We start from the raw sequence: 18,364 nt of genomic DNA on the forward strand, positions 1-18,364 counted from the left end.
ACCGAAATCACCGCAGCGGTGGCTAAGTGGTTGAGCATCCGCCTCGCATGCGGGAGGCGCGGGGTTCGATCTCCAATGCCGCCGGGCACCCGACGGTGCTACAGTAGGTACACGCTTTCACCCGGTTTGGTGCTCGGCTTATTTAGGGTGAAATGGTTGAGAAATGGGTCTCCGACCCCACCTTAAGATGTCGAAAATACCTTGTGCCATGGCGTTATTTTTGTATAGATGCCCTTGCGCCATAAAAATCCATAATCATCATCATACAACGCGCACAACAGCACAGAGAGGTGCTGTTGCCGCTTCTCGGTCACTGAAAAAAAAATGATTACGGTTCCATTCAGCGAATGTTTCTAGCGCGTTTCGACTTCGTAGATCTTTATTTCTCTGCTTTGCGTCCGCGTATCTGTCGAGTCAACATGCGCTTGCACTTCCCTACGTCATCGGATAACAGCGCATTTCTAGTACCCCTGATACGCATCAAGAGATGGGATGTTAATAAAGATTTCATATGAGGTCGTACTCATCTGTTTCGCTTTGTACAAGAAAATGATAGCTTCGAGCATGTTCAGACGTCTGTTGCGTTGTGTCTGCTCCGTTAGCGGACCCAACGGGTAGCGAATAGCCGATCGTCAGATGTCGGGCAGCAGGCACTCGGGCATCGCGTTTGACGACGATGCAGAGGCGAGTCGAGCAATAGAGAAAACTGACAGAGATTTATTTACATGGTGATCGAAGCGATTTCGGTCCCACAATGAGCACTGCGGCTCGTTTTAAAGGGTCCCGTGTCCCCAGGTCCCTAGTTGGGGAACTTGGTTTAATGAAAAGCGTCCAATCACTACCCTTTTGGGTCACGTGCACTTTCTTCGGGAAACACCCACCGAGACGTCCCCGACACACCCTCGCCACTTCCGGCGCCTGACCGTTCCTGCAGCAGCGATGACAAACACGAAAGGCGACCCAGGTGGAAGGAGCGAAAACAAGGCACAAGTCGAAGCAGCACTTGCGAACAGAGTTCCGCACAATGGAAGAGAAGGCGTTTTCAGAACGGCTGGTACACAGGTGGTGGGGCTCGCTGTAAACAACAGCAGCCGCGTCCGCCGCCGGGCACGGGCCACCCAACAGGACACCCAGACACACTCTCGCCGCCTCCGGCAACTGGTTGTAATGGGCTTTGCCACTTAGCGCACGACCCTCTCGGCGCCGCTCTCCCGATGCACACAATTGAAAACATACGCGCGCCGGGAACCCGAGGAAGCAGCTTGGAGCAGTTTGGCCAGACCAGCGGATGTCCGTCCGAAACCCACTGTCATGAGGCTCGGGATATTTCGAAACGTAACACGTCCAATGACCAAACAGCGTGTGTTCTGGTGAGTCGTTAAGGGTTATGGTTTATGGGGGTTTAACGTCCCAAAGCTACTCAGGCTATGAGGGACGCCGTAGTGAAGGGCTCTGCAAAGTTCGACCAGTTAGGTTCTTTAACGTGCACAGGCATCGCACAGTACACGGGCCTCTAGAATTTGGCCTCCATAGAAATTCGACGGCCGCGGCCGGGATCGAACCCGCCTCTATCGGGACAGCAGCCGAGCGCCATCCGCTGAGCCACCGAGGCTGCTGGTGAATCGTGAAGGTTCCATTCTGGCCCGAAGTACATCTTCACGTGTATGTGCTTACTCAACGCTGCCTTCACTTATTGGCTCTCCCATTCGCATCACACTAGACGTAAAAGCTTAAACGAACATTGGTCGAAAGCGGAAGCGGAGCCAATATTCTCTTATGCATGTGTAAGCGCCAATATATGTATATACGCAGCACAAAGCGCTTCGGAAATCAGCGTGTCGGTACTAGTGTTTCAATCTGTGCTTCAAGAAGCCAAACGAGGAGAGGCGAACCTGCATTGCGCATAAAAAAAGTTGACCCAGGCGGCGAAGTAAATGTTTTGGCGAACCGTTCCACAAGCGAGGAAATTATTGTTTTAGTCTAGACCACTCCCCGTCTCCTTATCTGGTACAAAAAACATCTAAATTCTAGCAGTTCTGAGGAACCACTAAAAGCGGAGACGAACAAGGTACCGGGCCAAACCTAGCTTTAGGCGGTGCGTCTAGCTGGAAGAGCGCCTGTCAACCACGTCATCATGATAAGAAGAAGAAGAAGAAATACGCGCAGAACCACAGCGATTTTCCTTCTGGGCACCGGGCTCTTTTCTGCGATCAACTTCGATGGAGAGGCCGCCGCGCTTTTCAGTGTGTTTACCTGAAACCACCAGGAAGTCGGCGAGAGCGTCCGCAAGAAGAAGCTCCGTGCGCAAATCCAAATCGGACATCGGGAAATCGGACACCTGGGCCACCCAGCGTACGAACACGAACCCGTCGGGGCTCGTGGACGCCGATGCCGAAGCCGAGAACGAGCAGTTGCAGCAGGGCGCGAATGTCTACGGCCACGGTAACTTTCAGCGGCTCATATTCGGCTTCAACATCGTGGCCCTCATGGTTCTACAGTGCCACAGCCGAGTCTTCAAGTTTATCGCCCCTCCCGTGGACCACTGGTGCAAGCCGACGAAGCGCTTCGCGGATCTGTCGGTCGCCCTGTGGAAGAACGTCGGAATACCCGTCGACGAGGCAGGTCGCTACAGCCGGTGCTTCGTCTACGCTTACCCCGGCCATGTCAATGACTCCCTCATAGTGCCCTGCAACTCCTGGGACTACGACGAGAAAGAAGGCTATGGAAGCGTGCGTAGCTTCTGGGACCTCGTCTGCCACAGGGCCTGGATGTTGCCTCTGGTTGATGCGGTGTACATGAGCGGTGCACTCTTCCTGGTGCCCGTTGCCGGTTACCTCGCCGACACTTTGGGTCGCCAGCCAGTCATCATAGGAGCCGTACTGGCGCTCGTCTTCACTGCGATTGCAGGCTGCGCTTCGGAGTCATTCGTGCTGTACTTGGTCGCGAGATTAATCAGCTCGGCCAGTGCCAGCACGATCCACCTTCTCTCCGTCATCCTGTTGTTCGAAGTGATCCCACTGCAGTTCAGGACCTTCTACATTGGCTTCGCTTGCTCTCTGGGTAACATCTTAGCCGACGTGTTTTTTCTGTTCCTGGGACAGTTGGACCTCAGCTGGTCCGTCCTGCAAGCCGTTGTCGTTTCGCCTACACTGCTGCTGCTCTCGGCACTTACCATCATCCATGAGTCTCCGATCTGGCTGATAGCCACTGGCCGGATGAGGGACGCAGAAGAGTTGATACTGAAGGCGGCTAGAACTAACGGCGTGCAGCGCAGGGAAGCGGAGAAGGCGGTGGCAAGCATCAGGACCGATATGGGCCGCAGCGACATTTCCCTCTCACCCATGACGCCAAAGGCTGTCGTTGAGTCCGGCCGCATTCGCACGAGAGCAAGCGCCGTGTTCTTATCTACCTTTGCCATAATGTTCGGGTTCTTCTTGACATCGTCCAGCAGTCACTTCCTGCAGCAAACCGCTGTCAGGATGGCGTCAACGGTTCTCCTCGGACCGAGCTACCTGGCCATGTACGTCGCCCTGAACTCGATGGGAAGACTCAAGCTGCTTATTGCCTTAACGGCACTTCTGGGCGGTCTGTCCTCACTCTGCGCCATTGCCATCTACGCCCGCCCCGTTGAGGTGTCCTATATGCTTGTGGTCATTGCCAAGGCTTCGGCAAGTGTTCTGATTCCGGTTAACTACCTGTACATCTCCGAGCTGTTCCCCACAGCCGTCCGCAGTGCGGTCTTGTGCGGCGCTTACACCTTTGGTCGCGTGGGAGCTGTCCTTGCTGCTTCTTTAGGACCGCTCAGGTTCGCCCGCCGAGAAGACCTGGGCTTCGCTGTGGCTGCCTTGGCGGCATTTGCTTCCACGGGGATTGTGATGCGCCTGCCCGAGACAAGCGTCGGAACGACCGTGACAGCTGAAGTAGAGAAACGCAAGGATTTCATGGACTTGATGCAGCGCAGCCTGTCGCCGATGAACCTAAAACGCCATCGAGCGCGTAGCAAGAAAAGCCTGAGCTTAAACGAAGCGTAGCCTGCGTTCTATTTCTCCAAACTGCTCTTCCCTCCTTGATCAATACGAATAACATCTTCGGGCATTCTTCACCGCAGGTTGATTACATTTTTTTTTATTTTTTTCGCGGAGCGCAGGGCGGTTCCTGCAGTGTACATTTTGTTCTGTGGAATTTTTTGGTGGGCTAACATTATGCCTGTGTAACACGTCTTTCGGCCGGCAGGCTCGTAATAGAATTTTCTTACGGATTATTATTAGACGAACTTGTTGTGAGCTTACTGCTTGATTTGGTGATGTGTACGTTAATATGGCCGCTTATTTTATTTCGGCAACGGGACTGGAATGCGCAAGGAACTCTAGAATATTTTGCGAACTTTAAACTTGTTTTCTGCTTATTCTGTGGCTTCGGCGAGGGCAGTATGTGGCTGTCACTCTGTTGGGATTACGATATTTGAATTGGGACCCTGCCGAAACACGTACCCAGTATGCCACTCGTGTGACGACAGTTCGCTTTTTGTCATTCGCAGCTGTTCGCGGCGGTTCGCTTCTATAGTTGTGTCTCCGGCAATAAACGGACCAGTATAATGTAGTATCCTCAAGGGTAGTTCTCGGCTGGCCGCTAAACACACACACACACACACACACACACACACACACACACACACACACACACACACACACACACACACACACACACACACACACACACACACACACACACACACACACACACACACACACACACACACACACACACACACACACACACACACACACACACACACACACACACACACACACACACACACACACACACACACACACACACACACACACACACACACACACACACACACACACACACACACACACACACACACACACACACACACACACACACACACACACACACACACACACACACACACACACACACACACACACACACACACACACACACACACACACACACACACACACACACACACACACACACACACACACACACACACACACACACACACACACACACACACACGCGCGCACAAAACAATAACCAGTTACACATGAATGTCGCGAGAAAAGCTTGCTTGTGCCTTAATTGAGAAGAGAAGTCTGCGAATTGTCAGAACACCGCTGTCACAGGAGAAGCCCGTGCTAGAAGTCTCTGTTGGAAAATCGATGTCTGTGTTGCAGCTTTCGAACTACAATCATGTATTTGAAGCACCGAGGTTCGGTGGGGTGCGAGGTGGTTCGGTGCAGGTTTCCTCTCACATCTATTTTAGTCTTTTATGTGTTTATTGAGAGCTTTACAATAGAGGCATCTTCAGCAGCAAAGGCGTAATATTGTAATCAGTGACTCGAGCAATAACGTCTTAAATGTGAGCACTCTTCTAAAGCATGCACGCCGCGGTGACTCATTGGATAAGGCGCTCGGCTACTGTGCCGGTGTACCCGGGTTCGAACCCGACCGCGGCGGCCGCGTCTCGATGGAGGCAAAACGCAAAAGGCGTCCCTGAGCTGTTCGATGCCAGTGCACTTTAAAGATCCCCAGGTGGTCTAAATTATTCCGGAGCCCTCCACTACGGCACCTCTTTCTTACTTTCTTCTTTCACTCCCTCTATTATTCCTTCCCTTACGGCTCGGTTCAGGTGTCCAACGTTATACGAGACAGATACTGCGCCATTTCCTTTCCCCCAAAACCAAAGATTATCCTTAGCACAAAATGCACTTCGCGTTCATGATGCTGAGCCCTCCACTACGACACCTCTTTCTTGCTTTCTTCTTTCACTCTCTCCTTTATCCCTTTCCTTACGGCGCGGTTCAGGTGTCCAGTGATATATAAGACAGATACTGCGCCATTTCATTTCCCCAAAAACCAATTATTATTTATGATGCAGTTTTTTGTCTGCACTGTTCTTTTCCTGCTTGTGTTTCCGAGTGGCGCCGATGGGGGCGCCACTCGCGGTGAGCAGCGCACCTGTTGCCGGATAAGCTCACCTCCGCGCGAGCTCCAACGGCTGCAATCGACTCTAATGCTCCGAGCCAGGCGCGGAACGCTAGGTCTCGCGTTGTGCCTAGCACAACAAGGGCGGTCCTCCAGCCCATGCCTCGCCCCGCGCCACGCTGCGCGGCGCTGAAAATGAGCTCGGAGGCGTCCCTGCTATCCACAACAAATGAAGGCTTGGATTCCGACATGGACTTAACCGACTCTCAAGACCGAACGGAAAACGGTCCGACTACCAGTTCGTCCCCGCCCTCGCCACCGCCTACTACCCCTCTGCCCAACGGCTGGAAGATAGCCTTGAGCAGACATCAAGAAAGGAAGCTTCGCAAAGCAGCCCGGACTGAAACCAACAGCCAAGTGCAGGGCAGCACCGACTCCCAGGACCCCCCACTAAATCACAAACATCCTACGCCAAAGAAACGCGGCCTTCGAGTCCGCCTCCGGCCTCTATCGCAAACGGACATCAAAATCGTGATTCGACCTCGCCGAGGACTCGCTTTAAAGAACTTCTCAAATCTCGATCTTGCCCAAGCAGTAAGCAACGCCTGTCCAGAACCGCTGCAGGTGGAAGGAAGGTACCTCCTCCGCCCCCACTACGGACCAAATATCCTCGTAGCGAGCACTCCGCACGCAGAAGTTGCCAACGAACTTCGACAAATCAAGACACTGTCCCTTGGAGACCTCACTCATGACGTGAACGCCTACATACCTTTCACAGAGCACGACAGACGGGGCGTAATCCACGGAATTCCGGACCACGTGACACCGGAAGCTCTTCAGAGGGGCCTATACATCCGCTCACGCGGGACCACCGTACTCGACGTACGACGCATGGGCAAAACATCCTCGATGCTGTTCACTTTCAACGGCCCGACCACCCCCAAAATTGTGTACTTCAAGAGCGCGGAGTTTTGTTGCACACCAGACCTGGCGGCCTGCACGAAATGCGGGGCCCAAAATCCTCCTCACGGACATCAGTGCCTGCCGAAGTGTGCTCTGTGCGGAGGAACACACGAAACCGGCAGCAAGGAGTGCCCCAATCGGTTCAAACCACTCAAGCAAAAGCCATCATCCGTCCGATCCTCCACTCCACCCAGCAAGGAAAAACACCGGTCCAGGAAAGGCAACCAGGCCCGAACTCAGACGCCGCGCTGGTTCAGCACGGACGACGAGTCATCCAGCCAAAGCTGCAGCAGTAGGAGCAGATCGAGATCCGTCTCCACCAACCGGTCAACCTCTCCTCCCCCTGCACCCAAGCAAAAATGGAAATTAGCCGGCCACACCAGGGGCAAGCCAAGGCCACGGACAAAAAGGTGAGATGGGCAGAGCTCGCTAAGAACTCTCCCACTGTTCCTTCAAACACACCCACTCCACCCAAATGCTCAGACTGCGCAAAAATGGCACACACTATCGACAAGCTACGATCCCAGGTAGCGGAGCTAGCCCGCAAGTGCACTCCTCTCACCACCCCCCACGTTCAACCTACACCACCTCCTGTTTCCCGGGAAGTTGAGACTTCCCCCAAACCACTGCAACCACCAGTGGCGACACCCACTCCCACACCTCGCCAACCGACAACCACCCCCTCCCCAACACATATGAAGAAATAGAGGGACGGCTCTTGAATAACATTATGAACAACATAAACCGCCTTCTCACAACATTCACCTCCCAGCTCTCAGCCCAAATCGCACAAATAGGCGCGCGCCTGGACGCACATGACGCCCAATTTTTTACACTACAAGCACTGATAAACACCAAAGCCCCTAGCAGAAAACGTGTTACCAGCTCTGACAACCCTCGAGCAAAAACCTACCGGTCCGCGACCGCGGCGGTCGCTTTGAGTAGCGACAAAGAAATCTGTCAGAAGCTTTACCAGCCCCCAGGATGGCTCCGCTCTCTAAATCAGGCACTCCTGACCACCCAGAGATCTGGCAATGGAATTGCCGAAGTTTCAGGAGAAAACAAAGCCTCTTGAAACAATACATCAATGTCACCCCCATTCGACCCGATATAATCTGCCTGCAAGAGGTAGGAGCCGACCCGGCGCCGACTTTCCCAGGATATTACACAGTCCACAACGCGAGCTCGCCAAAAGTTGCCACCCTTGTTTCTAAGAACATCATGGTGGTCGAACACTCCTTGAGAGAACAGGAGATCAACTACAACATTATCGAGGTCATTCCCAACAAGAGGGGCCGCAAGTGTACGTTCGTTCTGAACGTGTATCACCCCCCACGAGCAACCAAGGCCGATTTCTCTGACATACCTCAAGAGGCAGATCAACTAGCTGTTTCGCATCAGCTTATCGCACTCGGTGACTTTAACGCCCCCACAGGGAATGGGGCTACAAAACGAACTCGCTTCGTGGTCTGAGCGTGGTACGAGCTCGGGATGCCCTGGGCCTGGAAATACTTACTGATCCTTTATACCCAACCCACGAAGGAAATAGCGTCACGCGCGATTCATGCCCTGACCTTACAATCGTCAAGAACATCCATAACGCTACGTGGACAAATCTCGGAGAGAGCTTAGGTAGCGACCACTACATCGTAAGCACGTCTGTCACCTGTGCAAACATTCGTCGCACCCTGGGAACAGCCAAAATCACGGACCGGACTAAATACCGTGCACAGCCCGTTCTGGAAGACCCCATTCAATCAATCAGTGAATGGAGTGAACAGATTCGGAAAGCACACAAGGAGGCCACCACCGAAGTACAATGCACACCCGATAATCCGGCGGTCGATCGTCACCTTCTGAAGTTGTGGCAGACCCGACGGACTCTGGTTCGCAGATGGAAACGCCAACGCCTCAATCGTCCCTTGAGACTTCGCATATCACAGATCATGGCAGAAGCACAAGAGTATGCACAACACCTCTCTCAACAGAATTGGCAGGAATTTTGCGAGTCACTACGCGGCACGCTGGGGACCTCCCGCACGTGGGCGATCCTCCGCAGCCTCGTCGATCCGCAAACATCGCGGTCTGCCACTAACCGTACACTCAAGAAAATCGCCCATCTGCACCCCGGAGACGACGCGGCACTCCTCACCGCCCTCAAAACCAAATACATCGGCGCCCCCCCCCCCCCCCCCCCCCCATACTCCCAGCACAATCTCGTACACGGGAGGCCCAAATGAGAGGCTGGACGCCCCCATCACCACTGCCGAGGTTTACGCCGCGGCTCGATCTGCCACACGCAACACGGCAGCTGGCGCGGACAAGATCACAAATGGGATGATTCGAAACCTGGGCAAGTCGCAGATCGAGGTCCTCACTACCTACATAAATGACACCCTATGAGAGGCTGGAGAACTCCCTGCAGAGTGGAAACACTCCAAAATCGTGACTATCGCAAAACCAGGCAAACCACCAAGCCTGGAAGCATTACGACCCATCTCCCTGACCTCTTGCCTGGGCAAACTATACGAGCGCGTTATCCAGACCCGCCTCCAAAACTACATAGAGGACAACAACCTCTTTTCACCCACTATGATCGGCTTCAGGAAAGGTCTTTCTACGCAAGACGCTTTCCTCCTTCTCAAGGAAGAAGTACTCAGTAACATCCCGAGAGGCGGCGAGCACCTAATTATGGCACTTGATCTGAAAGGCGCTTTTGACAACGTTTCTCACGACGCCATCTCGAAAGAGCTCAACGCCCTCGATTGCGGACCCAAGACCTTCAACTACATCAAAAACTTTCTCAGCAACCGCACGGCCACGATTGGCATGGGGAGATGTCCGCTCCGGCACAGAGCAGACACCCAACAAAGGCACTCCCCAAGGCTCTATCATCTCCTCTCCTCTTCAATATAGCTATGATCGGCATGGCAAAAACACTCGAGGCTATTGGAGGCATCGGCTATACTATCTACGCTGATAATATTACCATCTGGTCCAACTGGGGTTCCCTTGCCGACAAAGAAAACACCCTACAATAGGCAGTCAATTGCGTAGAAAGACAAGCATCAAATTGCGGCCTCCGCTGCGCACCCGACAAATCCGAAATTATCTGCATTCAGGGCTATGCCTACAAATCTACCGGCGACATCGAGGTTTACCTCGAAGGCACGAGAATAAAGAAAGTCCCTCTTATCCGCATCCTGGGCTTTTCGCTTCAGAGCGACAGGAAAGCCAACCACACGTTACAGCGTCTCCGGACAACTGCCCTCCAGATCTTCCGCATGATTCGGCGCATCACCCGCAACCGAAAAGGCACGAGAGAGGAGGATACAATTCGACTGATACAGGCTCTAGTTATGAGCCGCCTGTCATACGGTCTCCCATTCCTACCAGTTCTGGGGAATGAGCGAGACAAAGCAGATGCCATCATCCGTACCGCCTACAAACATGCGTTAGGCCTCCCGATGTACACGGCCAACTGCCACCTCGAGGACCTGGGACTGACCAACACAATAGAAGAAATTCGAGAAGCCGTCCTAGCATCGCAAAATGAACGCCTCCTCACCACCAAAGCTGGACGCGCAATCTTGGAAAGAGTGGGGTTCCCGGCTGACATACGCGCCGTCCAGGACAACCGAGACCTACCCTCAACTCTGCGAACTCGCGTGTATGTAGCTCCACTCCCGAAGAACATGCACTCGGATTCACAAAAGGGACGACGAAAGGCGCGAGTGGACTATCTACGCCGCACACATCGACAGGCACAAAATTCTGTATACGTCGACGCAGCCATGTACCCCGATTCAACAAACGCGGTGGCGGTCGTCTTGGACACCAATTTCAAGGAAATCGCCAGCGCCTATCCCTACGAAACTGCTCTCCCACAGTAGCAGAAACTGCTGCAATTGCCCTCGCAATCCAGCACGGCCATGCTACGGGAAATGAGTTAAAAATTATTACCGACTCCCAGTCCGCGTGTCGCCTCTTCCGCTATGGCAGACTTCCACACTCCGTCGCTCCCATTCTGACTACCCCACAAGTTCAAAATTCCACATGCAAGCACCAAATCACTTGGACTCCTGGGCACGAGGGGCTCGAGGGAAACGAGGCCGCGGACAGTCTAGCTCGAGGATATACTAACCGAGCGACTAACCTCCCCGACCTCACCCCCCTCCCCTCTACGTACGGCGAGTGCCTCCTCCTTCTCCGAACACAAAGACAAGTCTATCCCCCACCACACCGTAAGTTAACGGCGGCAGAGGCGAGGGAATGGCGACAACTACAGACGAACACCTTTCCTAACCTACACAAGTACCACATCATCTTCCCCGACAGATATGACAGCATCTGCCCCTGGTGTGGCCAAATTCCAACAACATATCATGCAACATGGGGCTGCTCCAGTCCCAAGCCCCCCGAACTAGACAAACATCACTCCGAGGAACAGTGGGAGTGTGCCCTGCTCAGCTCTGACTTGGCGACGCAGCGAAAGCTGATATCCTAAGCAAGAGCAACTGCGATGGACATTGGGGTCCTGAAATAAGGACTCCACCCAAAATCTGAATTTCGCCTCTCTGTCCTACCTTTTTGGAATAAATGTTTTCTACTACAACTACTGCAATCGTATCGCGGCGGCGGGTCCTGCTGCAATCTCAGTTTACTAAGTCTGCCGATTTTGAACACAAACCGTTGAACTGTTGCATCGTTGTCTATTGCACAGGTTTGCACATGCGATATTTCGCCATGAAGTCGGCTTGACCGCGCCAGTCACTTGATTGCGCTTGTCCAACGTAAACGTTGCACCAGCCACACTAGCGTTTGTCGGTTACCGGAGAATGAAGCTATGAATGCAAATTGCATGCAACAGCAATTGAGATTGGTTCCGCATACGTAACTCTAGAATGTGCGGCAAGCTTCTTGTTGGTGGTTCGAAATCATTTAACACCCACCTGCCTTACTACCGCTCGGCATTGTTGTAAAAGCAACACCCGTACATCTGGCTAGGGGATCGCTATATTAATGCAGTTATTTCTAGGAGAATAATTACTTCGGAATGAATTTTTTTAGAACAATTTATCTTACCTATCTGGCGCCTGTCGAAATCAAATATGTGATTTAAGAAAACAGCGGTACACAGAGAAATCGCTTCTCTTGCAGAACCTGCGCATAAATTTAGCATGCAGCGCCGCATGGTCGCTTGGAAAATTTGGACACGCACTGAATATTATTACAACAGAAATACTTTTGGGGCATAGTCTCATCATACCGGAATGGTTTCTTTCGTCTTTCTTGAAAGAGCGGCATTATTTTACTACTGGATCGTTGCAGCCCGTTGAAAAGATGTGCCCCTCCTTTTCTCAGGTGACGATATATCCTAAGTGGTAAAATTAGTTTGCGGAGGTTTTTTTGCAGCTGCTGTCAACTGGTTTCACCTTGAATAAACTGTTTGATCATCTTTGGATGTTTTCGCCTGAGCCGGATATTAATTATTAATTACTCATTTCATTCATTGCCTTCTATGGGAGAGTGATGCGCATTTATTGAAGCAGCCTCATGATGCGTGCTGTAGAAAGCGGTGGCCATCTGACGGACGCGCCAGCTCTGCTATACAGCCATGGACGTTGTTGTCGTTGCAGAAGGAAGGTTAGGACTGCGCGAATGGGACAGGACAGGAGAACGAGGAACAAAAACGACAACACAGGCGCAGACTTCCAACTGTTTCCAACTGCGCCTCTGTTGTCGTTTTTGTTCCTCGTTCTCCTGTCCTGCCCCATTCGTGCGGTCCTAACCTTTTTCCGCAATGAACCAACTAGCCCGCAAGAACGTTCTATACTTGTCGTTGCCTCTCAATCGATGGCACATACCCACTGTGGTGTATGCCAGGGTTTGGTGGAGATCCCAACACGAAAAACTTCATCCTGACTTATCTGAAGCAGCTCATAAATAAAAAATTGAGGAATCTGGGAGAACGCATAAAGAATTTTGAGATATTTTGGGGGAATTGCGTAAGAGATTTTCAGGAATTTTGACTCGTCTCGTATCGTGCGAATTTCGGATTATAACAGTGGATGATGATCAGCTGTATTTATTAAGATGTTATAGCGGTCTTTTGTGTTGTACGCGGGCACCGGAAAGTTTTGGAATTAGACACTAGCTTGCTGACCTTGCGTTAAACGCGCGAAAACTTCTTTGCCGCGGGCTCTTCGTTCCTCAGTGGACAAATAAAGCTACCAGCCTTTTACTGCGGCTGATCGGTCCGGCGCTTTCTTCGATCCTTGACCTCGAGTAGCGGCATCCCGTCCTTCGTGGGATTAAACTGGCGTCGATTTTTAATATTTTTTGTGGCTGCTCATTCGCCCTTGAAAGCCGCTTTCTCGGGTTACTCCCGCATGCACAGATGCGAGGAGCAAGTAAAGGTGCTGTCAATCTGTACCACCATTTCAACGCTAAATTTCGCAGCATTGTGCAGTATTTTGAATGAATGCAAGACTAATACCCCTGCCGCGCGGCATTTCTCGAAAGCCTTTTCAGCAAAGCCACCTTTTTTCACCAAAGGAGCGAAAGCTCAAAGTATCAGCGAAGGAGCTACACGGAGCAGCCCAGAGGTGAAACAGTCGTTGAGGCTTAGCAGCACCCTCTGCTGTGCTTGAGGCTGCTGAAGTGAGTGTTTTAAAATTAAAGTGGGGTATTCTGTTCATTCGTTGAGCTCAGAAAATTTTTTATTCTAATTGCTCACTTAAAAGAACTGGTACAGCTACTCTCATCAGCAGCAGCAGGTTTTATGTATTGCCTTGGCCACCAGGGGCACTCGATGTTGCTTAACACTTTTACTGTCTTCAAATCTGGGTGTAAAATATAAACATCGGTACAAAAAACAAAGCCAGAGCACCTTTCGCATTTATTAGCAATGTTTTCAAACATTGTTGGCTGTATATATTTTTTTTTCATTGCTTTTACTTTTTGACGTCAAACGGCACTGCGGTCGCAGGTTTTCAAAGGCCGCGCCTTTGGTCACCATGCAAACATCTCGAACGGATGCCTTCGCCTCTAAGGCCCTTAGCGGGAAGGGCGTAACATTTGTTGCGTCTAGCTGCACTCCTTAACCCTTTGGACATAAGGACCTGATTCTCAAAGGCCTTTGCCGTGCCCGTGTGACAGGGGTTTAATACAAAGTCGCTTGATTTCTTCAGCTACGCACTTCGTCGATACAACGATATATCGTACCACTAGTTGAAACAAACAGGCGCGGTAAGGCCATTTTGTAAGCCGTTATTCGTATTATTGCTTTACCAAATTTTCAGAGTGAACTCTCGCCTATGGGATTTTGGCACGACACTTGTACCCGTGGATTTTGTACATATTTCTTGTCTGTTTGTGTTCTTGTTTATATGAGAGAGAGAGTTGACTAGTGTGCGTAAATATGCATTTACCTTTCGATTTTGATTTTTACTTTTCTTTACGTTTCTATCTCTTGTCTGCCTGAAACCCAGGAAACCTGGGCAAGCTCTTCTAGTTTGCGCAGCTGCCGCTAAGTGCTTCAAGGCGCTGTTCATCAAAAAAAACACCGTGGGAATTTTGAGTATTTGGTAAAATCCATTGGTTTCCTATGCGGCCGTCATCAAACGCCGTCATCGAAGGCTTTAGTGCGAACGCAGGAATCATTACAAAGGTCATATTCTGCAGCGCCTAAGAAGAGTAAGCCTACAACATCAACATCTTCGCGCGCTCTTTAAAGGGACGCTTTACTTTTTCTCAATTACAAATGAAGATATTCCCATTCAGTTAGGCGGTGTTCGGTGCTGGCAGACGACAGTTGGGGCTTTAGTTGATGATGTCCAGGAAAGCTGGGAATGACTTTCTATCCGTTTACTTTTCTATTCTATGAAAAGTTTTCTTTTACATAGATAAGACTGAGGGAGGGACACGTACGACATTTGATGTCTACTTTCGAATTCATCGATGGGACTTTGTACACTTTTTTTTTCTCTACAAAACGAGCGGTCGAAGCGGCTTGAGAGTGACGTCATTCCGTTCCACTAGCTATTCTGAGTGCAATTTTACCACTTTTAAGCATGTGAGATACGCGTACAGCTTGACCCTTATAAATGGTGCAAAACGACACGATCGGTTTCATCAATCAGAAATCCGCACAGCTGGTCGGGGGACGACGGTACGAGGGTCTGCCGCCCTACTGGGGTAAGAACCAAGTATCAGGTTGGCGCTTGTCTGCGTGTTTTCTCATAGTTTTCTGCTCGATTTGTTGTCAAAAATGGATTACCAACTAGCCCAAACCCGCACCTCATTAACCTTCAAATCCTTATACTTGGACGACGTATCGCGAGTGGTGTAATTATAGTATACATAAGCGTAAACAGCGTCCGGGGTTTGCCTCAGCCAGAGCATCAGTTGGCATGAGTTCAAGCCATTTGCCATGTAAGTACTTCATGTGGCGGCCATTCACAGAAACGCGCAGAACATTGAATAGTAAGCCGACGCGGTGGCTGAGTGGTTATGGCGCTCGGCTACCGGCCCGAAAGACGCGGGTTCGATCCTGGCCGCGGCGGTCGAATTTCGATGGTCGAATTTCGAATTTCGGTAGAATTTCGAAATTCTAGAGGCCCGTGTACTGTGCGATGTCAGTGCACGTTAAAGAACCCCAGGCGGTCGAAATTTCCGGAGCCCTACACTACGACGTCCCTCATTGCTTTAGTCGCTTTGGGACGTTAAACCCCTATAAACTACACCAAACCATTGAATGGCCGCGCCGACATTGTGCTGTACCATTTTCTTTGAGTCAACCATTTATTTAGATGAAGACAGAACGCGCATTGTCGTCACTTGTATCCTTTGTTTTCTGCGGGCCTTTCTTTATTCGGTTTCACTAAACGCACGGTCGACACCTTTCTCCTCTTAATGTCAAAACTACGGCTGCGGCTTGTTGTTGTGGGGGCAGCAATCGTTGGCGACTTGGTATGCAAAGCCTTGCGAGAGAGAGGGAGAAGAAACATTAATTTGTAAAAAAGGAGCCTTGCGTGAGCCACTGCGTTCTTCCAAGGCTGCTGGCATTTTATGGATCATGTTTGCGTTTCATCTTTTTGTTTGATGCATTTGTTTCTGACTAGGTACTTGTGCTCGCCTTTCAGTGAGTCACTGTGCACGCCTTCCGATGTTTCCGACACGCGTTTCGCGTGGCTCAAAATGAGTTGAACATGCTCTAAAGAAGCGTGAAGGCTTTCTTGCTTAGTGTGTTTCGCAACTTTCATCTGCAGCACGCGCTGTCATGATTGCACAGTGCTTTCTATGTGACGGCTATAGTGGAACGAAACACTTTCTTTGCGGTAAAAAAAAAAAACGTCGCCTTTGCTGTCGACGTAGTACGTCATCACCAAAAATGTCCTTGCAAGGGAAGGGGTAAAGGAGGGAGTGAAAGAAGAAAGGAAGAAAGAGGCGCCGTAGTGGAGGGCTCTGGAATAATTTCGACAACCTGGGAATCTTTAAAGTGCACTGACATCGCACAGGACACGGGCGCCATCGAGTTTTGCGTTTATGGAGGAAAAACGCTAAGGCGCCCATGTGCTGTGCGATGTCAGTGCACGTTAAAGATCCCCAGGTGGTCGAAATTATTCCGGAGACTTCCACTACGGCACCTCTTCCTCCTTTCTTCTTTCACTCCCTCCTTTATCCCTTCCCTTACGGCGCGGTTCAGGTGTCCAACGATATATGAGACAGATACTGCGGCATTTCATTTCCCCCAAAACCAATTAATAATAATAACACTGACAGCGCACAGCACACGTACGCCTTAGCGTTTCGCCTCCATCGAGACGCATAACGCTAAGTGTTCTAAAATAAAGTTTTTGCTTAGATAGTCCGCATCCGGTGCATAGTGCACAGAGACGAATTTCGAATAAATGTTTTTGCAAACTCTCCGCTGATGTTTCAGGGAACCAGCCCAGCTTTCTTTAAGATCATTCTTGGAGGCAGCCCACATCTGTTCACTTTTTCATCGGCGTCAGATTATTTCTCCGCTACTCCTTTTGACTTCACTGCTTGCGCGCGCTCCTCTAAACTGAGCTCGAATGCTTCCGAGAGGGCTCTGTCATTTCGCAGCCACCGCAACAGTTCTTCAAGAAGCCCTGCAACTCCGCTGACGATAATCATCGATATTTTTCCAATGTGTTCACAAATCCAAGCGCTGAAAAGCAGCCACTCTTAAGTGCCGACAGCAGCTTTGTGCGCAGTTTTCGAAATTTAACTGGATGGCAAATGTTGACAGTCTCCGCGCAGCGCTTTCATCAGGAAACGTTTCTAACTGCTCGTCGTAAGAGAGGGGAAATAGCATTTTATGGAGACAGAGCCTCGCGAGCAATGATAACGGTTTTCTTCTCACAGTTTACGTAAATGCTCCTTCGTCGAAGTAACCCTCTTAAATATAGTACAGAGCCCGTGCCGCTAGCACCCAGCAACAACAGGAACCTCAACCCCAAGCTTCAAACTGACGAATATTGTTCGCTTTGATACAACGCGGTTTTTGGTCTAGTTGGCATACTGGCTTCCTCAAGACGAGTTTACTACAGAAATGCGATACCAAAGTGAGAAGGTACGCCACTTTGGATCACGGCAAAGTCGGCTCGCAACACAGTTATGACCATTTCATTTTTTTGGCGGGAAAAATATGACCTTTCTGAAATTCCGTCAAATGACCTTTCTGTGAGGATTTCAAATTATTTTTATTTACGAGTTCAAGAGGGGGAGAAAAAACATTTTTGATGAATATAAGAGAAAATATAAATGAGAGAAGGATGAGGGGATTGTGGTGACGATAAAAACTGAAGCCACGTAAAACAAAAAAAAAAAAAGAAATAAAAAAGGGCTCGTCCGGGATTTGAACCCGGGACCTCTCGCACCCGAAGAGAGAATCATACCCCTACACCAACGAGCCAGCGCTGGGTATTCTACTTGGCCATTTAGCATCTAGAACGTTTCAACGGCCCGTTTCTTGAGTTGAGCGTCGGAGTAGTAATGGCAGTAGTTCGCATAACCAGGGTGTCGCAAACACGTTAATCACATGGAGGGTGATTCCGTGGAAGGCGAAGGACGAGGATTGCCCTGACGTCACTCATGACGTAAGTGCAACGTGCCATATCAACGCACCCCGCTGAATGGTGTGAATACATTGACGTCTCATCGTCGTCATCATCATCAGCCTGACTATGCCCACTGCAGGGCAAATGCCTCTCTCCAATCAACCCTGCCCTTTGCCAGCTGCGGCCACCGTATCCCTGCAAACTTCCGCCTTTAACCAACTGCCTTTAATTTCCCCCTCGGAATCACAGCTTGACCGTCTCGAAATTTTCCTCAGAAAGGGCCTAATGAGAGCCCTCATAGTTCCGCAGGCGGCAGCGAACAATGCAGTTCTTCACGAGTCACTCTCGAAGCC

At 50.7% G+C, this 18,364-nt stretch overlaps 1 protein-coding gene across 1 annotated transcript; it reads left to right on the forward strand.

Moving 5' to 3' along the window:
* Positions 1–208: 208 nt before the first annotated feature.
* LOC144119707 (solute carrier family 22 member 7-like) lies at positions 209–4,061 on the forward strand. Its single transcript, XM_077652263.1, has 2 exons — positions 209–306; positions 2,384–4,061. The coding sequence occupies exons 1-2, from the start codon at positions 209–211 to the stop codon at positions 4,029–4,031; spliced, it is 1,746 nt and encodes a 581-aa protein (XP_077508389.1). The 3' UTR covers positions 4,032–4,061.
* Positions 4,062–18,364: the final 14,303 nt, after the last annotated feature.

Source organism: Amblyomma americanum, chromosome 2 (assembly GCF_052857255.1).
Source record: "Amblyomma americanum isolate KBUSLIRL-KWMA chromosome 2, ASM5285725v1, whole genome shotgun sequence".
Lineage (NCBI taxonomy): Eukaryota > Metazoa > Arthropoda > Arachnida > Ixodida > Ixodidae > Amblyomma > Amblyomma americanum.

Excerpts from the sequence above, each read along its gene's own strand:
- LOC144119707 (XM_077652263.1), top strand. The coding sequence starts at position 209 with ATGGCGTTATTTTTGTATAGATGCCCTTGCGCCATAAAAATCCATAAT. Across the intron at positions 307-2,383 it reads AGAGGTGCTGTTGCCGCTTC|CGCCGATGCCGAAGCCGAGA; the intron begins TCGGTCACTGAA and ends GGGGCTCGTGGA.